General features: G+C 36.0%; 6 protein-coding genes across 7 annotated transcripts; 4 read left to right on the forward strand and 2 right to left on the reverse strand.

Annotated features, from left to right (window-relative positions):
- Positions 1 to 789: 789 nt before the first annotated feature.
- JAZ7 (jasmonate-zim-domain protein 7) lies at positions 790 to 1712 on the forward strand. The gene is made up of 2 exons (NM_129014.4): positions 790 to 1056; positions 1157 to 1712. Exons 1-2 carry the CDS (start codon positions 932 to 934, stop codon positions 1476 to 1478), a joined length of 447 nt encoding a protein of 148 aa, NP_181007.1. The 5' UTR covers positions 790 to 931; the 3' UTR covers positions 1479 to 1712.
- A 1439-nt stretch (positions 1713 to 3151) lies between these two features.
- On the forward strand, positions 3152 to 4287 carry AT2G34610 (cotton fiber protein). The gene has a single exon (NM_179902.2). It carries the CDS (start codon positions 3227 to 3229, stop codon positions 4097 to 4099), a length of 873 nt encoding a protein of 290 aa, NP_850233.1. The 5' UTR covers positions 3152 to 3226; the 3' UTR covers positions 4100 to 4287.
- Positions 4288 to 4842: 555 nt separating this feature from the next.
- On the forward strand, positions 4843 to 6142 carry AT2G34620 (Mitochondrial transcription termination factor family protein). The gene is made up of 2 exons (NM_129016.4): positions 4843 to 5551; positions 5648 to 6142. The coding sequence occupies exons 1-2, from the start codon at positions 4956 to 4958 to the stop codon at positions 5961 to 5963; spliced, it is 912 nt and encodes a 303-aa protein (NP_181009.1). The 5' UTR covers positions 4843 to 4955; the 3' UTR covers positions 5964 to 6142.
- A 61-nt stretch (positions 6143 to 6203) lies between these two features.
- On the forward strand, positions 6204 to 9616 carry GPS1 (geranyl diphosphate synthase 1). 2 transcript variants are annotated; one of them, NM_001036406.3, is made up of 11 exons: positions 6204 to 6592; positions 7097 to 7189; positions 7420 to 7500; positions 7620 to 7691; positions 7788 to 7919; positions 8011 to 8097; positions 8198 to 8269; positions 8465 to 8550; positions 8735 to 8867; positions 8949 to 9137; positions 9213 to 9616. In NM_001036406.3, the coding sequence occupies exons 1-11, from the start codon at positions 6449 to 6451 to the stop codon at positions 9390 to 9392; spliced, it is 1269 nt and encodes a 422-aa protein (NP_001031483.1). In that variant the 5' UTR covers positions 6204 to 6448; the 3' UTR covers positions 9393 to 9616. The 2 variants fall into 2 exon arrangements, with proteins under 2 accessions (NP_001031483.1, NP_850234.1); NM_179903.3 differs by having other exon boundaries at positions 6390 to 6592; positions 7094 to 7189; positions 9213 to 9501.
- On the reverse strand, positions 9595 to 12557 carry PTAC12 (plastid transcriptionally active 12). The gene is made up of 10 exons (NM_129018.4): positions 12305 to 12557; positions 12022 to 12126; positions 11224 to 11904; positions 11021 to 11133; positions 10687 to 10946; positions 10483 to 10604; positions 10338 to 10406; positions 10190 to 10243; positions 10004 to 10099; positions 9595 to 9925 (listed from the first exon to the last, which is right to left on the reverse strand). The coding sequence occupies exons 2-10, from the start codon at positions 12103 to 12105 to the stop codon at positions 9821 to 9823; spliced, it is 1584 nt and encodes a 527-aa protein (NP_181011.2). The 5' UTR covers positions 12106 to 12126; positions 12305 to 12557; the 3' UTR covers positions 9595 to 9820.
- A 4938-nt stretch (positions 12558 to 17495) lies between these two features.
- PID (Protein kinase superfamily protein) lies at positions 17496 to 19900 on the reverse strand. The gene is made up of 2 exons (NM_129019.5): positions 18770 to 19900; positions 17496 to 18462 (listed from the first exon to the last, which is right to left on the reverse strand). Exons 1-2 carry the CDS (start codon positions 19315 to 19317, stop codon positions 17694 to 17696), a joined length of 1317 nt encoding a protein of 438 aa, NP_181012.1. The 5' UTR covers positions 19318 to 19900; the 3' UTR covers positions 17496 to 17693.
- Positions 19901 to 20981: the final 1081 nt, after the last annotated feature.

Here is a 20981-nt window from a genome sequence, read left to right on the forward strand (position 1 = left end):
ATATTTATTTAAAAATTTAAATCTTCTAAATTTTTGCTTTTAGAGTTAATATATCATTATCTAAAAGGTAAAAAATATTATTTTTTAAATAATATTATTCGTATATTTAAACTTCATAAAACATTATTAATATTTGAATTTATAAAAAGTTTAATCTATCAAAAATAATTAATATCATTATTTAATATATAGAGTTTAAAAAAATCTCAAAAACAAATTCGTCATATTTTGTGATTCGAAATTTTAAGAATGAACATATATTAACCAATTGGCGAAAAATGTGTGGGTTCAACGTCCCGCAACGACTAAAATATTTTAACAATGATTCATAAACATATTATAAATAAGATCAACATTAATAAAATAAATAGTTTTTTTTTGTGGACGGGTTTGGCAGGACGTTACTTAGTAACAATGATAAACTATAAAATAATTTATAAATTTTTATATATATTAATTTTAAAAAATGAATTGTCTCCGCGGTACACCGCGGATTAAAATCTAGTAGTTAACATTTTTTTAGTTCGCTTGAAACGTATTAAGATGGCAATAATACCAAAATAAATGGAATCCAATTTTTGAAAATTTCACAAACAGGTTTATCGTTTATGATAAATCTATGTTATCTGATGAGGCACGAGTCCAGTATTTTATCTAATAACCCCAAAAGAATTATAGGATGAATTCTTTAAAAATGTTATTTTATTTTTTGTATTACAATGAAAAAGAAAACAAAAATCACAAAAAGCATTTTACACGTGCGTGAAGAGAAAGAAACAGAGATGTCAAGTTGTGTTCTGTCCAAACTCTGTTCTAATGCCAGCTTTTGTCTCGTCTTTTCTCTATCCTTATCTTCCCTCTATCTTCGATCCCAACACATACACAACACGCACACACACATATATAAATCAACTGACTGACACATACAATCATGATCATCATCATCAAAAACTGCGACAAGCCTTTACTCAATTTCAAAGAGATGGAGATGCAAACAAAATGCGACTTGGAACTTCGCCTTCTTACTTCTTCTTATGATTCTGATTTCCATAGCTCGTAAGCCTTCTTTCTCTTTCAACGTTATTTGTTTAGTAAATTTATAAATATGAATTAGAGTCAAACGATACTGATATACTTTTATCAATGGTTTTTGAAGGTTGGACGAATCAAGCAGCTCTGAAATTTCACAACCAAAGCAAGAATCTCAGATATTAACCATTTTCTACAACGGGCACATGTGTGTTTCTTCAGATCTTACCCATCTTGAGGCTAACGCTATACTATCGCTAGCGAGTAGAGATGTGGAAGAGAAATCTTTATCCTTGAGAAGTTCAGACGGTTCGGATCCTCCAACAATCCCAAACAATTCGACTCGATTTCATTATCAAAAGGCCTCTATGAAGAGATCTCTTCACAGTTTTCTTCAGAAACGAAGTCTTCGGATTCAAGCAACTTCCCCTTACCACCGTTACCGATAGCACTATCTATTTGATTTCATTTTTGTGATTCTCTTCAATTTTTTTTTTACTGTAACATAATAATCCAATTGTCTTGAATTCTTTTTCTGTGTGTTTGGATGGATTACAGACCTTAATTAGGTAGAGTATTAAAGTTTCATAATTTCCAGTAACTTGTGTTTAGAGTTCAAGAGGTTGACAAAATTTATCAACGGTCTCCTAAAATGGGTAAACCGAGAAACTTTTATACGAAAATTTTAAAACTTACCAAAAATATGTGATGGATTTGAAGTTTTAAAAGATATTTATCACAAAATTTGCTAAGATACATGAAAACGTTTATTAAAAAAAAAACATAATCTTTCTGATTTAACAAAAAAACAAAAAAAGTTGTGGCTAAAAGTGGAAGATATTGATGGAAAAGTCGTCAAAAACCTCAAATTTTCCAACTTTCTAACTCGCAAGAAATTGATTGCCTAAATTAGAAGTCCGAAAAAAATAAAAAATCAATTGCATGCTTGTTATCTTCTTCAATTAGGTTGCATAAAATGGTAAATAGCCTAAATGTTAGACCACTATACACGATCTTTTTTTAATGAAAGATACACTCTACACACTAATCTCTAACTTTGAATAACAAATAAATTTATGGGGAAAAAAAAAGCGCGATGATGCAAGAATAGTCGAGAAATTAGCCAAATTAAGATAATCATAACACTTGTACGATGAATTCTAGACCAGCCGCCAATGTGTGAGCTCATATGAATTTCGCTAATGCCACGTTATACAAAACTTAACCAACAAGCTGATAGTCAATCCAAATTTTCTATGATTACAATATGATGTATAAACATATTTTGGCTTCTTATGATGATAGAAAAAAATTAATTAAATGTCTGGCTTAGTAATGAATTTTATTTGCTGACGACCCAAAAATTTGACGGATTTGTCGAGAACTGCAACAATTCATGGAAAAATGACTGTAATAATAGAGGTTTGAAAGATTAAAATAAAAACCCATTCGAGTTTTACTTTCACTCCGGATAAAGAAACAGATAAACTCACATCAATGATCAATCCTTTTGATTGAATCTTCAAATTTTATTTTTATATATGTAAAATTTGAATCATTAGGTGATGCAACAAAATAAACTTCACTTTTTTATAGATACGTGGAAGCAAATCTATCATATATATGTTGTTTTGATTTTACTTTGTTGTGCTGTCAAAGCGTGGTACATTATTTTTCTTATATTGTACATATCAAAGGTACCTAATGTAATGTATAAATATAAGAAAAATAAAAATTTACGGATTCCTGTTGTTGTCACAAGGTTACGTGTTGACGTTATGCGGTACTAAGCCTCTGTACCTTGACCTAAAATAATTTTCCGATTTGCTTATATCACCCGATATCGACAATAATTTTAATTTTGTAATTATCTTAATACAAACATTAAATGTAATGTACATTTTCCAGGTAAACAAAAAGAAAATCATTGAATAATACTTGCAGAAGACGATTGGTATTTCCACGTAACTCAACATGAAACGACAAATACCGAATCGTGGCAGGATCCGCAAGTAAGATATAGTAGTTGAAACAAGGGTAAAATGGGAAATTCACACACTCAATAATTCAAACTTACGATCACAATATAAATAGCTCCAACCATGACCAATCCAAAGATCATACACACGAGACCTCAAGTCCTCAAGGTTCAATTTTTCAAATCCAATGCCCAACTTATCAGGAGCTATCCCTGAAAATGACAGAAATGCCCTCGTACGTTGTCGAAACCCCCCTCTTCGAGCCTTACAAGCCCAAGAAACAATACAAATTGTACTCTTCGTTGCTCCCGATCATCTTATCTATCTTCACCTACATTTTGATCTTCCACGTTCTCGACGTGTCTCCTTTGTCGATCTTCAACGACACGAAGATCTTGTTCGTCATCTCCAACGCACTTATCATCATCATTGCCGCCGATTACGGTGCATTCACTGACAAAGAGAACCTCGATTTTTACGGAGAATACACAGCCGCGATGAGAAGGGATGCACAAGAAAACCCTAGACCGGAAAAGTCGGTCTATGGGGTGAGTATGGCGGAAGAAACCAAGAACCGTGAGAAACAAGAAGGACCAGTGGGAGCGAGAGACTTACAAGATCAGTATTTGCCTAACAAGAAAGCGAAAGTTACTGAGAGAATCATACAAGCCGTGAGCAAGAACCAACCGAGAAACAAAGCCATTGAAAAGTGTGAGCCAGTGACTGAGCAAAATGTTCATATAATAGCTGCAAAAGAAGAAACTTGCAACGCAAGCAATCTGATGAACTCTAAAGCCTACGGGCGAAGCAAATCGGATAAGGCTCGTGGGTCAGTGATATCCAAGGAACGTCGTCGTCAAGAGATCAAACATAGACATAAAAGTTACGATCGGAGTCAATCGGATAGCTCGAAATGGATGGTTGTTCACAAGGGGAAGAAGGCTGACGAGGAGATGGAGGAGGCGACGAAGAAGTGGGAGAATGTAAAAGAAGAGTCGGAGGAGTTCTCGAAGATGTCGAACGAGGAGTTGAACAGACGAGTCGAAGATTTCATCCAACGGTTCAATCGAGATATCAAACGACAAATTTAGTTTAATGTAATTTGTTGTTGTACCAATACGGCAAATTTAGTCAACCTTTTTGTGTCGTTTCCTTCCCTTTTTTTCTTTTGTCATTCTTGCATCTTGTTTATTAGAGTTGGTAATGAGATCATGGAGATATTAATCGTTAGTTTAATTTCAAGGGTTAAAATAAATAAAAATTTAAAAGTAAAAATTGTTGCGACTTTTTTAAATCGATGGAAACTGATTCAAAAACAAATTTACTTTACAGAATCTCTCGGTATTTCAGACAGATCACACTAGTACATTAGATAAAGCGTTGGATCGAATCCTCGTATATGTTCAAAGAACAGTTAAAATGAGTTACATGAGTCTTTGTTGTTGTTGTTGACTAAATTTGCCGTATAGGTACACCTCAATTTCGGCACTCTTCTCTCGGATCCTTCCATGGTATGATTCTGTTTTTTCTCGTGACTTGCGTGTTTAGATGCTCACCATTGGAGCTCGCTAACTGCAATTCCTATATGTTGATTTTGAAACTTGTATCATCCACTTTTGATTTGATTCTAGAATGTTATTAGCTTGAGCAAAGCAAAATCAATTCTGAGGAAGAGACTCATCAGACGAACAACTATCTAGAGAAGATCAAACATTAGAACACTGATGACGAATTGTAACCTCAAATGAGCCAATCATTGCACAAGAGGAGTGCCACGTGTTTGGATGTGTGTTTTGGATTATCCAAACTACAAAAAAGGGAAACACTATCTAATCTCACCAATCACAAAAGAGAATAGTGCCACGTGGAAAACAACCACCTTACCTTCACACTTCTTCTTCTTCTCCTTCGGCAGACCATCCAAAGGCCACATCATCTCTTTCCACCATGTCTGCAGCATTGAGCTCGTCTCTCTACATTTCCCCAAAGAAACCTTCATGTCCACAACAATCTCAATCCACATTCTTATCCACGAAACCAACCACCATCAAAACCAATCTCCATAGCCATCCTCTCTTCACTGTAGCTGATCAGACAGTAACCCTCCAGATGAAAGAGAAGATCCTCTGTCTCGAGCTAATGGGAATTGACTCAGGAAAAGCCCTTTCTCTCAACCCATGTCTCTGCTCAGCCCCCCTTGACTCCATCCAATCCGTCCTCCATTTCCTTCAATCAAAAGGAATCTACCCAAATGACCTCCCAAGAATCTTGGGGATGTGTCCTAAGATCCTCACTTCCGACGTCAGAACAGAACTGTACCCTGTTTTCATGTTCCTGTCGAATGATCTCCATGTCCCTGAGAATGCGTTCAGAAGAGTGATCAAGAAATGTCCAAGGCTCCTTATTAGCAGTGTAGAAGACCAGCTCAAACCTGCTCTCTTCTACTTGCAGAGACTTGGTCTCAAGGATCTTGAAGCTCTTGCTTACCAAGATCCTATCTTGTTGGTGTCTAGTGTTGAACACACTCTCATCCCAAAGCTTAGGTAAAATTTTAGCCGTTTTCTTCAATGTTACTAGTGATTAGATTAGAGAATCTGCCTTTAGTGTTGTTACTAAGGACATTTCTTTTTGTTGGTCAGATTCTTGGAGAGTATAGGGTTCTCAAGACCAGAAGCGATTGGAATGATCCTAAGATGTCCAGCATTATTCACATTCAGCATAGAGAACAACTTCAAACCAAAACTGGATTACTTCATGAGTGAGATCAAAGGAAAACTAGAGAATCTAAAGGAGTTTCCACAGTATTTTGCCTTCAGTCTAGAGAAAAGGATAAAGCCAAGACACTTAGAATCAATGGAGAGAGGATTAGAGTTGCCACTGTCATTGATGCTTAAGAGCACTGATGAAGAGTTCGAGCAGTTGCTCACAAACCCCTCTTCAGTGGCAAACGTGTAACATTTATTGTATAGTGGTGAATGTTATTGATTGTGTTCATAGCTTTGTTGTGTACTTGTGTAAAAAATAAAAAATCAATTTGGTGAAATATTCGTTTGTTTCAACTTTCAAACGTGGGCTAAGGTGTGTATTATTGGGCTTAAAGTGGGCCTCTTGCTAGGAATTTTATGATTTCGCGGTTTTACGAAATTAATATAAAATTAAAAATAGCATTAAACCTCAGGACTCAGGAGAAGCCCTAAAAAGGCGTTGGGTAAATTGACTACCTTAGCAAGTAAAACAGTAAAAACTGTGAATATTTACTTACATTTTCATGGCTGAGGTTCGTCTTCGTCATTTAATAAATTTCGTAAATTCCTGAGTCGGCTGCGTTCTCGACTTGGGTTCGTCTTCTTCTTCTTTCTATTCAGATTCACAATAATTGCCAAGCGAACAAGTCTTTGCCTCTTTGGTTTACTTTCCTCTGTTTTCGATCCATTTAGAAAATGTTATTCACGAGGAGTGTTGCTCGGATTTCTTCTAAGTTTCTGAGAAACCGTAGCTTCTATGGCTCCTCTCAATCTCTCGCCTCTCATCGGTTCGCAATCATTCCCGATCAGGGTCACTCTTGTTCTGACTCTCCACACAAGGTAATTTTAACATTTTCTCTTGTGCCTATGTAGCGAGAAAATATTCGATTAGGGTTTTTCTGATAATTGAGTGTTGTGGGGAAATTGTTTTTTTTTAAATTACTCTCTAGCAGATGTAAGATTTATGATCTGTGCTAATTATCTCGGTTTTTGTCTAATCATTACCATGGAGATTGTGTTTATTCAATAAAGGTGTCGTTTTTATTTTGCCCATCTATTATTTAGGGAGTTGGTTGGAATTGAAAATTTTCCCTTTTTGTTTGTGATGTAATTTTGTAAGACATTGTGGAAAATAATGGAGTAATCAGCCAAAACTAGTGTTTCTCTTTCTACATTTTGCCATGGATTATCATGGGTCCTATTTGGATGCATCAAACTGTTTTATCTGTGTGTCAGAGAGAGAAGAAGAAAAGAGTTGTGAGAGATCAGTTTATTTTAAAATCTTATGTGTTATAAAGAATTGGTGACCTAACCAATGTGTTATTCTTTGTGATGTTTTAGTAGGGTTACGTTTGCAGAACAACTTATTCATTGAAATCTCCGGTTTTTGGTGGATTTAGTCATCAACTCTATCACCAGAGTAGCTCCTTGGTTGAGGTTCGTACTTAGCTCACTATCATCCTCTATTGTTAAACTTTCACATATACTTCAATTTTGTTGGACATTGCTTCAGTTGTAGAAGAAAAAACTGTCAAACCCCAACTTTAAATTTTCTCACTTTTTGTCACTGAACTTGTTGAGTTGGTCATTGTTTTTTTAACTTTGATTTATTGCTGTAACTTCTTTTCTTTTCCGACTGCTGAAAGAGTAAGATTGTCCTTTCCTAGGAGGAGCTTGACCCATTTTCGCTTGTTGCCGATGAGCTGTCACTTCTTAGTAATAAGTTGAGAGAGATGGTACTTGCCGAGGTGAGTGGCCTTTTTTCATTCATTAGTACTCATTGTGTGCACAATGGTGTGGTGAAAGCAAATTTGCTACTGATGTTCTGAAGCTAATCTCTATTTTTTTTCTATATTCTGCTGTTTAGGTTCCAAAGCTTGCCTCTGCTGCTGAGTACTTCTTCAAAAGGGGTGTGCAAGGAAAACAGTTTCGTTCAACTGTAATGACCATAATCTCTTTATGTCACCATATCTTGTTTTCATGTTCTGGTTCATTCTCTCTTGGTATCATAACCAGTCTGGTATCATGTTTGTAGATTTTGCTGCTGATGGCGACAGCTCTGAATGTACGAGTTCCAGAAGCATTGATTGGGGAATCAACAGATATAGTCACATCAGAATTACGCGTAAGGCAACGGGGTATTGCTGAAATCACTGAAATGATACACGTGAGTAACTATAGTTTTACTCATAACATTCATTAAAGATCAAGATCCAGTATCCTCCCTTTTAAAATTAGTAATGCTCGGGTCATTGTAGGTCGCAAGTCTACTGCACGATGATGTCTTGGATGATGCCGATACAAGGCGTGGTGTTGGTTCCTTAAATGTTGTAATGGGTAACAAGGTACTCACTTGACAGTAGAAGCTAAGACATGATTAAATATGCTTTTTGGCGATTGTGCTGCAATTTGGATATGAAGATCACCATTGGCTTCATGTTGTAGATGTCGGTATTAGCAGGAGACTTCTTGCTCTCCCGGGCTTGTGGGGCTCTCGCTGCTTTAAAGAACACAGAGGTAAAAGAAACTAATAAACGTGACCCTGGTATTTTAAACTTTTCGAAGAAATCTTTACTTTTTATAAGATACTGTGGTTGACAGGCTATATTGAATCTCCCGTGATATACAATCTAGAATCAATGACATCTGTCTTCAGAATTAATTATCACTTCTTCGAAGCCATACATCTTCATTGTGTCTCTTTTTTTGTAGGTTGTAGCATTACTTGCAACTGCTGTAGAACATCTTGTTACCGGTGAAACCATGGAGATAACTAGTTCAACCGAGCAGCGTTATAGGTATAATCTTCTTTTCTGGTCGATAAAAACAAGACTACTCAAGTCTTCTATGCTACTAATGTATGTTTGAGAATCAAAACAAGAGTCGATTTTATCATCAAAAACCCGATCGCGGCTTATATAGGAACTGGAATTCATATAATAGTGATCGGTAATGCAAATATGATTTTTTTCATGATTGCAGTATGGACTACTACATGCAGAAGACATATTATAAGACAGCATCGCTAATCTCTAACAGCTGCAAAGCTGTTGCCGTTCTCACTGGACAAACAGCAGAAGTTGCCGTGTTAGCTTTTGAGTATGGGAGGAATCTGGTTCGTTGTCTTCTTCTGAAAACTTTGGCTCCATTGCAACTAATTTTCTTACAGTACTTTGATGAACTTCTAATTTTTCAGGGTTTAGCATTCCAATTAATAGACGACATTCTTGATTTCACGGGCACATCTGCCTCTCTCGGAAAGGGATCGTTGTCAGATATTCGCCATGGAGTCATAACAGCCCCAATCCTCTTTGCCATGGAAGAGTTTCCTCAACTACGCGAAGTTGTTGATCAAGTTGAAAAAGATCCTAGGAATGTTGACATTGTAAGTTTGAAAGAAACAAATCTCCTAAAATCTATAATATGTTTTCATAGTCTCTAATACTATTATATCACACAGGCTTTAGAGTATCTTGGGAAGAGCAAGGGAATACAGAGGGCAAGAGAATTAGCCATGGAACATGCGAATCTAGCAGCAGCTGCAATCGGGTCTCTACCTGAAACAGACAATGAAGATGTCAAAAGATCGAGGCGGGCACTTATTGACTTGACCCATAGAGTCATCACCAGAAACAAGTGAGATTAAGTAATGTTTCTCTCTATACACCAAAACATTCCTCATTTCATTTGTAGGATTTTGTTGGTCCAATTCGTTTCACGAAACAATAATGTTTGACAAGCTGTGGCTTTGGTTTTAAACTACACATGACAAAAAAAGGAGACAGATACTAATTGTGAAATCATATTCCTTGCGAATTCGGTTTAGGTCTTGTTTTAACAGATTAAACCGTCTCAAGCTGAACTAAACAGGATGCAGTACAGTTAACAAATCACTTTCAAAACTCTATAAATTCAATCAAAAATATTTGAATTCCATATGATACAAATCACTTGCAAAACTCAAATCCACTCCTAAATGATATCATCCCTTCCAAGTATACAAGCAAAACCAGTGAAGAAAAAGTTGCCCTAAATAACGTCTTTACATAAGAAATACGAAAACCAGGTTTAAGGATCAGTCTCCTCTTCAAAGTCCATGAGAAAATCAGTTAAGTTCTCAGCATCATCCACGGCCTCGTCTAGAGACATCCGACCTTCCTTCTTTGGTTTAGGCTGTTTAAGAAACCAAGCTCATAACATCAACACACCACACAAGACATATAATGTGGCTCAAGTTGAATGTGACTTTACCTTGGCGGTGCGAAGCTCAGGGGTTTCCTTCAAGACACTCCAGTTCCTCGGCACTTTCTCGTCGTCTTTTTCTACATCTGCATCGTCTTCGTCGTCCTGTCAAAAAATGTCCGGAGATGTTTCAGAGCATGATACATCAAGAAACAATAAAGAAGAAGAGGATCTGATGTAATCGATGATACTCACATCGTTTTCACCAATATCAACAGCTTGTGCCATTGCATCATCCATGTCAGGTACCTGCATTCATACAATTTATCGAACATATCAAGCGAAACCCTGAAATCTCACAATCAGAGTTGTGTCAAAGGAAATGAAAGATTGGTCACTTTACCTCGAGCTGCTCGGTTTTCTCTTTTGTCAGTAGTGCTTCATGCATCTCTCTTGAGATGACTTTGCCATTCTGATCAAATCAGAAACAAAGAAAACAATCAGACCAAGAAAGAAAAAGAATAGAACTTTGAGCAAAGCAGACTAACCTCCTTTAGATAAGAGAGCATATTTGGTGTAGGCTCATGAAAATCAGGTCCTCTGAAATCCATAACCGCATTAGGATCTTGAATGTAGTTAATTGTCGGGTAAACTGGATCCCCGCCCCAAACTGCAAGAAACCGAGAATGTTAGTCGAACGATTGAATATCCATGATGAGTTAGTTCAAACTTCAACGGTCAAAGTTTCTTACTTTGCTTAATTTGATCCTCCCTCATCCGCATTGCCAATGGATCTCTCTTGATCCTAATATCAGTTCCCATCATTATCCGGTATTCTCTATCTGTTTGATGAGAGAACATCTCAATCAGTTGTGTGTTTTCATCTTCACCTGTCTCTTCAAAATGTTTTTGTACAGCTTCTCTTGACGTGTCTCTCTTCCATGCTTTAACCCATTCAGAATAAAAAGCCATTGGACCTTCTTTCGCTAATCTCTCTCGCTCAGCTTGCAGCCTGAGAGAAAGAAAACTCGAAAGAAAATCCTAATAAAACAGATTTTCACTTGAAAGTTCGTTAGATCAATATACCTCTCTTCCTTGAAAAGATGCCTTCTTGCTCTATAAAGAGAAGTTTCTGTGAGTGTTGGTTCTTCCCCATAGAGCTTCACTTGTCCTGTTTCTGCCATTGCCTTGAGGAAAACCTGCATCAACAACAAAAAAAAATACCATAATGGATCAAACATTGGGGAAACACACACATGTTTAAACCTGAAATCATTGTGATGACTAACCGTTTCAACATCAGGACGTCTTCTTTGCCATCTTGACCATTGTTCTTTCTCCGGTTTCCTCCAGTTCCACCACGATTCATCGCTCGTGAGTGTCTTTTCAATTTGTTTCTTTTTCGTAGGATCAATGAAAGGATGTGGCCTTCCAAGCTTTTTGTCTAATTCAAAACCAGTCTCCTCTTCTTCTCTCTCAAATTCATTCTTATAGGTAACAAACCCATCCGAGGAATCATTTTCCTCTTCTTCAGAGCTATCCTCAGAATCGGATACTTCGTCATTCGTTTCAACAGTCACATTCTCCTCAGTAGCTTTCCTATTCTTCTTTCTCCTACTTCCAGGATTCTTTCCATAGGAAGGAAAACTCGAAGACTCACCAGCTGGTTGAGGAGCTCTAGCAGCTCTAACCCGGCTCGAAGTTCCTTCAGGCCAATAATCCTCACCTGGAATACTAGCCCGAGCCCCGGACGCTGGCTCAAGCTTCCCAGAAGTTGAATCCATATAACTATGGTAAGGATGCCTCTCAACAGTCACATACTCAAATCCTTCTTCACTCTTCTTAGACCCTTCACTTACATCACCATCTCCATCCTCTTTCTTGCATTTGATACAATGTCGCAAAGACCGATCCCTAGAAGTAATCCCAGCATGCAATGTCTTGAGTGGAAACCCACATTTAACCCGTCTCTACATACATAAACAAACTTTTACCAGTTTGACATCTTGAAACAAGCTAAAATGTTCACTATCTCTAAATTAGATAAGTTTGGATCAGAACAAGAAACTTGATGTGTAAGAACCAACCTGCACAATACAATTACTGGACTTTCCACTGTCTGTGCATACTTGACCTCGGTAGAGCCAGGTGGTGGTTGATATTGACGCCATTTACACTCTTTCTACTTCTCACTGTATCATTTACAAAAACAACCGATTCAATTATGCTCAGAATCAGTTTCAAACTAGTACAAAACATAAAACCCAGATAAGAAGAACCTGATACAACAAATTGTCCATAACAAGGTACGATTTTTTTGGGCATTTTTACAAACGCTTCACACTCGAAGTTGAGGAGAAAAAGACTAACCTTTTTGTTTTACCAGGAGATTATGTAGGAAGAGGGTTTTCTATCATGGAGCTTGATTTTGAAGGGGGTTTTGGCTTCAAAAGGTTTTCACTTGTCAGTTTTTGGGTTTATCCATTTATCTCCTCCTGCGTTTATTAACATATTCTGGTGACGGCAAAATCTCTAGATTTCACGACGCGCCGGTATTAGAACGGGAATTTGTGAAGAGAAAGTATATGGGCTTGGTATATCTAACTAAGGCCCAGTATTAATGGATCTTTGAGAAATTGTGAGCTTGAAGTCTCTCTTGGGCTTTAACAAACACTTCCAAGAAGAACAAAACATCTTTTTCTTTTTTGGCAAAACATCTTCTAAACAGTTTATTATATTGATATACTTTCAAATAAAATCAATATGTGATTTGATCATTTAAAACATGCCTTAACACAAAAGATATATGGAAGAATGTTTATCGAAGTATGCATGTGAACACATCTTAGTTTTGTTAATAGATTTGCAATTTACAATTGCGATTATACAATTTTTAGATAGTTCTCTCCGTAATGGATTAATATAGTGGACTAGAGGAACATGTTACACAAAAAACATCAATCATTGTACCTTTAAGTGAATAAATACTTGTATATGATTTGTACTTCAGCGTGTGTACGTACTTGTCTAAGACACTATAGAAGGAAGAAGGTTTGGACCCAACGTGAATGGCAATTGGCTAATGTGCTAATATGGTCTGAACCAATATTAAATGGGTCTGACCAGACACATCATAGACATTACGGTATCTATCACAGGCCTATTTTAACCTAATATCCTACACTTTTTATACATTAATACTACTATTGCTTACTTCAAACTTGCTAAACGACGATAATATTTATTTCTAGGGACCAAACATATAATTGTTTTTTTGGTTTTCTGAAATTTGGCAGACGTAGACCACGTAAGACTATACCACAAAGGTCTGACTAGGCACAAGTTTCGCTGACCCGCACGCGCCTAACGTCACCTTTTGAACTATTCGTGCAACGAGCGAGACTATCCATGCGGCGTCGTTTTTTCCCAACTTCCTCTTCCTCTCGTATTGTCAAACGGTCAAACCTATACTCCTACATAAGAAAAAAAGAATCAGCAGCATATAATAGCAACATTTGAAACTTCATAAGCATATATAAAGCTAGAGATGCAAACTAAAGACAAACAATATAGCAGTTTCGAATTATATAATAGATACAATAAATAAAAAAATAAAAAAAGAATAACAACCTTTTATCAAAAATAATACTGTAATAATAATAATTTGGATACTATTACTATCTTTTCGAGTTTGCTATTTTACATAAAACAATATGTCAGGGAAAAGAATCTCAAAGCACTAAAAAAAACTGTAATTTGATGCTTTTGGTGACCGTTAATAAATGAGTGGCTAATTGGAAATCTCGTCAAACTTTTTCTGCGACATAATTCACTTCCACAAGTAATTGGAACAGAATCTCACAAGTGGCGACGTGTACTTACCTCCACATGGCACCTATCCGTTCGCTAAAAATATACTCCATGTATAGATGTGTGTAATATTACATGTGTATAAAAGCGACGACGAGGATAATCACCTCGATGAGTATTTGAGTAGATGTGGACTTGTCATGAACATTTTAGCAGAGAGACAATGCATGCATACAAACAGAGAACTAACAAATTTCTTTAGTTTTTTACCATTCGTAACTTAAAAAGTTTATTCTTTATTTACTTGTAATACACTTTTGTTAAATGTTACATAGAATAATCTCCGATTTATACATTATTTGATCAGTGATCATAGTTACTAGTATCTATTAGTTTATGGTATGTTTTGCCACTGTTGTTCAACAATGTTGCAATTCTTACAAAATTCTTGAATCAACATTCTTTTTAACAATCAACTATCGGTTAAAAATATGAACTAATAGTATATGAGCTGCTGGTATGTTTTTCTACCAAAAATCAGATATTTTTCTTTGTTTATTGCATTATGATTAATCTAAACACTAACTAAAATTAGTAGTATTATTACTGATGAAATAAAACAAAGGAGTGGTGGGGCAGAGGGAGGACAAGAACGGGACAGTGGCATAAATCAGACTGGTGAAGCTGTCCCTTGTGTTGTTGGGTACATCCCATGTGTTGTCACACTTCTCTTCTTTCTATTATAGTATTAATCAAGATCTAACAAATCATGTTATTTTATGTGTTTTCAATTATTAATCACAATTATTCTATACTCCATTCATTTCAATTGTTCACCGTCACAAGCTTGGTCCGATGATACAAAAAATTGTTATTTAATGTACATATATATAGATATACCCGATCACCTACTATGTTCCCTTGTTTTTGTGTGGTAATGAGACAAATATCAAGTTTAAAGCTAGACCAGAGATAGATATCAACAAGCATTTGTGTGAAAGGATATTTTTCATTAATTTAGTAACGTGTGGGCAGTTTTCTATATACAATTCCGTGCTAGTCACTGAACAAGTGTAGCTAACAATGTTCTAAGTTGCTCTACCAACCTCGAGCAACTATGTGTACTCTTGCTTATAACACGTCATTACAAGCTATTCAATCGAAATGTCTTGAGGGTGATGAAACTGACGAAATTCGACTGAATAGAGAATGAAAATATCTTGAGGAAGAGCTTCGGTCATAATAGCATCATGTTAGTTGACATTACAAACATAAATAGCTACCTTGAGAAAACTCTTCTTCATATCATCACGTACGCTGTGAGTGACAATTGATATTTGTGTTTAGTAAGTGTATGAGAAACAAAATTTGTATGTGTGGCATGTTATCGCAGAAAAACTCGGTGATGTGAATCTTTAATCTTGTGAAAAAGTAGAAACGATTGCAGTTATATCAAGTTACAAGTAACATTAGCCATACGTATGCGTCTATATCAATGTTGGTTCGAGTCACTTCGTTTTGCTCCTCAGCTTTCCATGAAATAAAAGAATTCCCAAAATAATTACATAAACTATAAACGGTTCTCTTGGACTTTTGATAATTTGTCTACTTTGTACAACGTTTAGCATCTTGGCCAAAAAATACATAAATAACGTTAACTATTGCGTTGTGAATTAATGGATATTTTTTGAAATTATGTCGAAATTTATAATGTGAAAGTGGTTCAATATATAAATCAATTAAGGAAAAGAGAAAACATAATTCAGTTATCCAATTATTGTATTTTGAAAAGAGTAGTATTTATTAATTGCAAGGGAAGTTTCTTGGGTCCACGTAAGCGAGTGAGAAAGGAATAATGACAAGTTACAAACCTCGGTTTCTGCGAAAGAAACACCTCTCCCAATAAGAAGACTTTGACTTTCGACTTAAATGTTTATTTTCTTTTTCAAAGTGTAAACAGTAAAATCATCATTATCTACTTATTTTTAAGCTCATTAGTAAAATTAATTATAATTAACAACACAAGACGTGACGGTAATCTTGTGTGTGGTCCATGTTTACACATTTTAGGAGAGACAAAACTTCTATGCATTGTCCAAAACAATTTGTATTGAATTGTCTAATCATTGACATTTCAGCTTTAGTTTTTTTCTGTTTCTCCCCTCTTTTTCACTAGCGATTTATTTTGTCACCATTTTAACGGTGGTGTGCTTATAGGGTCTCTAATTATTGAATAACCATTCCATTTCTGTGACTTCTACTGCTAATCTCTTTTATTCTCCTTACCTTTCCAAGTTGTTCTCTAGATTTCTAAAATTCATAGAAAATCTCTATAGTCTTTGCACACACAAAAAAAAAAAAAAAAACTTTATAGGCTAGCTAAAGAGATTGTTTTTATGTATATTTATACTCATAATTATCACATCCTGTACATGTATACACATTTGTTTATACTCCTTAGTCACTAATACAATCGCCTATGGCACATAAGTATATTATACACACATATGTATAACAATTAATAAAAGCGGTCGGTAAATCAAGCAATGTTGGTTGGTTGGTTGAACAACGTACTCACTTCATTAACGGTCGACGTGGTGAATATAATGTGAGCAAGTAAGTAAGTACATATGTATTGTTTTTTGTTACTCTTAAGATAGACAAAACATCTAGCGCTAAATCTCTCTGTCCTTTAAATTTTTGCTTCCCTTCTTAAATAAATATTGCAGACAAATCCTCTTTACGCAATCCAAAGGCCAAAGGCTTTTTGTTAGTTTCTAGATTGTCACATTATGCAATGGATGAACTTGGGGACATGCTTCAAACATGCCCAAAAATTTTAGCTGAATTATTTACCTACTTGCTTAACTTCACTTTAAAATGCATTATCCGATTCATTACATCTACATTTGTTCCCTTCTTAAATACACGAACTAACAATTCGATGTGGATATCTTTGGTCCTTACAAACATAGCTCTTAAATTCTTATTGCATAAAAAGTGGAGTATGTTTTGATACCAAGATAAATTGTAGTATTAAAGTCTTGTGATAATGTTATAACCCACTAAACATGTAAATATTTGTTTAGTAGCCATATTTTATGTATAAGTTTTTCAAAGTAATTTTATAATCTGAAAATGACATTTAAAACCTATGATGTGTTCTTTTTTTTTTTTCGGGGGCCAAAATGTGGTCAAGTGAATGTATCTAATTAATGAAATCGATTTAACACATTAAAGAAAATGACACCACTTTATATAAAGCTTAAACGAATTCACTAGAGGAATGCGTTTGATACTCTATATCAAGAAAACAATTTCGTCTTGCCGTCTATAGTTTATTGTTCTCCTTAAGTTGAAATTGAAGAGAACGAATCGAAAGCAGAAGAGAGATCATGCAACTGGTCGGATCCAAAAAGGCAGATTCCTACCCTTATGGATAACGTTTTTTTCTCCCTTTTTTGACATTCTAAAGACTCGTAGAGATTTAACAAAGAGCAAATATGACTTCATGTGTTACAATTGTCAAAAGACGAATCTTCTTTTCTTTTTCTATACCCGTCGAACTACAAAGTCTAGGCGTGACGAGTTTTATTATAAAGTAATTCGTTTTCTTTTCCATTGCGGTGAAAAGTAGTTCATTCAAACCGGTAAGAAATGTTTGACCAAATTTGGTCAACTATATAATGCCTTAACATTAACTATCGTTAGACTGGTAAATAGATGTTCCCAAGTTCCGAAGAGTTGATAATGATAATTATAAAATAGATTAGTTTTAGATTAATCCGTTTGTTGTACAAATTGTATGAAAAGTCACCTAAATTTTTAATTTATAAGTCAGATTAACGAAATTTTAAAAATTAAAGAACGAAAAAAAGGACAGCTTCGAGGGAATATGTACAGCTAAAACAGACTAACACGTGGCCCTAATCTCGACCGTAGAAAACGTTCAAAAGTAATCGAACGCCGCTGGTTTGTTACTACTTCTACCACTAAACGTCGCCGATTTCATCGGCTTCTTGACGACGGAAGAAGGAATCTCCGGCGGAGTAAGCGTACGAATGAGCGCAAAGTTTAGACCTTTGAAAAAAGGATGCACTTTAACCTCCGCCGCACCTCGCCGTGACCCAAGTCTTTTAGTCGGATCTTTGTTAAGCAACCCGGAAATCAAATTCCGCGCATGAAGCTCAAACATAGTCGCCGGCGAATCAGTCGGGAAACTCAACTGTCTTTTCACAATGTTACGGAGAATGACGTCATTAGTCGGCGCAACGAACGGAGTCTTGCCATATATCATCTCGTAGAGAAACACTCCAAAGGCCCACCAGTCAACGGCATTACCATGTGATCCACCTGAAGCAACTTCTGGTGCCACGTATTCATGCGTACCAACGAACGAACCGGACCGGGCAGTAACCGGTTCAGCAACAAAGAGACGGGTTGGTTCTAAAGTCTGAACCTTTTTAGACCGCAAGACTCGTTGGAAAAGTCTAGCGAGACGAGTGAATCGTCGCGGTGAACGGAGTTGTTGATTCTCCGGCGAAGACGAGGAAGATTCAACGGCTGCGATTGAGTCGGAGCATAGAGAGAGGTCAAAGTCAGAGAGCATAATGTGACCGTCGGATCTAACTAAGATATTTTCAGGCTTCAGATCTCTGTAGATGATACCCAACATGTGTAGATATTCTAACGCCACTAGAACTTCGGCGGCATAAAATCTGTAACCAAAAACAAAATAAATACTCATTAGCTAATAAAATCATAATTATTGACGTTTATAAATTGTGATGGGCTGAAAAAGACTCTTTGATAACAATTCAAAGAACTGGAAAAGACCGACATGATAAGAACAGGTCTGTTCTTGCAGAACAAGATAACAAATGTGAACAGAGTCAATGCATGTAACTATAAAATATATATATACATTGATGATGATGAATCTTTTTTCACAATTTTTTTTTTTTGAAAAAAAATCTGACTTTGTCCATAATATTAAATTATTCAATAAAATTTGATATTTTTTACCTGGCGGAAGAGAGGGAGAATCGCCGGTGAGGTTGTCTATGACGGAGAGAGTGTAAATCACCACCGGAGCAATATTCCATAACGATGCAAGAGAAATGTGAGGCTTCAAACTCAGCGTAAAGAGTCGGCAAAAATGGATGGTCAAGCATTTTCAAAATCGTTTTCTCCATCTCTGCTCTATGCATCTTCTTCTTCAACGCAAGAGCTTCTTTATCCACAACTTTCATCGCAAAATACGAGCTCCGGCTCTCTTCTTCGTCTCCGGCTAGACGGCATAAGTAAACTGTTCCGATGTCGCCGGCGCCGATACGACGCATGAGGCGAAAATCTCGGAAGGTTAGGCCTTGTTTTTTTCGTCTTCGGATCTCTGCGTAAGCGAAATCTGAGGATCGGTGAGGTTTGAGAGAAAGGAAGCTTTCTTCTTCGGGGATAGTTGACGGCGGCGCGTCGAATGATAACCGGCTGAAACTGCTGCAACTCTCTGTTCCGCTGCTTATCGGTGAGTTTGTTGTTCCTAAACTCATCTCACCGTCTGATTCTCGTAACATCGCCGGGAAAATCGAAGTTAAATCAAGAAATGGCTAAGAGGATAATTCAAGAAAAAAAATTGGAATCTGAAAACAGAAGACTAATGACAGAGATGAAACAGGACAGGGTGTCTTTGAATGGACATTAGTTTCTGATCTGAAGAGATGAAGATTTAGGGTTTATGATTGAGAAGAAGAAGAAGATTTTCAGAAGTTTGAGAGAGATGGAAGAAGGAGAAGTGTTGGAGTTTTAGAGAGAGGCGAGACAGAGAGAGTTGGTGAGGGGTATTTATGCGTGTAAGGTTATAACAGTAAAAAGACGTTACAGAGACCATTTTTTTTTTTTCTTACTGTGGTTAATTATGTAAGATTGATTGCACTTTTCAACGCGTGAGAGAGGTAAACAGAAAAGTGAAAGAGAGAAAAAGAGGACTTGATGACGTAAGATATATGACACGTGTGAGACGTTGTCACGTGCCTGAAAGTGTAGCAGTAGCTTCTCTTTTTCCCCATTATTTTTTCTTCTTATTTCCTCTAGGCATATTATAGGGGTGCAAAATTACAGATATGGATTACAATTTCGAGACTCTTGTGTCTTTTTTTGGAGAAATATTGGACTAGTGATTCATCTGTGTTAAAAAAGTGATGACTAAATACAGATTTCATGAGGAAAATTTTGAAGATTAATACTCCATAGGTTATGAATACTAACTAATCTCAACATTATATATGGATTAGTTTCTGAAACTTAAACAGTTTTAGTTTGTTGTTTCTGGCTAATTCAAGATGATTGGTAATGTTATATCGTCTTGGTACAAAATGTACTAAAAGATATGTAATTATTCAATGAGCCCGTAAAAAAGGTTATAGGAAGAGATAGTGAAACTATTTTTTTTGTTTAATGATAACATCAATTTTCTAAAGGTTAATCAAAGAGTACTTTTAGACAAAAACTAGTACAGTATGTTCTTTCATTTGTCTTTCTCGTGAGTGAGAGTTGAACTAGAGAACTCATGGTCACGGATATATAATCTTTGAAAACCCCAAAAAAACTAGCTATTGACCAAAACACACTTAATTACTATCAATTCGTACCACTATGTTTGCCATTAAAAAAGTGTACCAGTTTGTGCGGACCCTATATATTTATACCGACTATGAACATACCTAATGATCATTAATAAAGATGATACAAATGCTGGAAGGGACCCAACCTATATACTAGGATGTTGTTGGCTTTCTGTGGCTTCATGTTACGTTACGTTCCAAGCTTTGGATTTGAATCCAAGATATTGTTTTTATGTTAGGTTAGGTTTTGGTTGATTCAATTATTGTCAATTGGAGATCTCCTCTCGCTAATTTTTGTTTTGTTTTAGCTCCACCTCCTATAATGTTTGGGCTACTATAACATATTGTATTATATAATTATACGGGAATGAACCTACTTGTCCTACTCTCATATCATTGTGGATTGACCACTGTGACAACTTTTTTCATCTCCGATTTATCTTTTCCATGAGTTGCTCTAATCCAACCTCTGTTCGCGGTTGGAAAACTGTTTTGTTTATACAGTAAAAGTTTGAGACGTATTCATATAATGTACTCTAGAATACTTATACTAGCCTCAATCTGTGAAATGGCTAGAATAAACGAATCACAACAGTTAGAAGAAGTGTGGTTAACAC

Source organism: Arabidopsis thaliana, chromosome 2 (assembly GCF_000001735.4).
Source record: "Arabidopsis thaliana chromosome 2, partial sequence".
NCBI classification, from domain to species: domain Eukaryota; kingdom Viridiplantae; phylum Streptophyta; class Magnoliopsida; order Brassicales; family Brassicaceae; genus Arabidopsis; species Arabidopsis thaliana.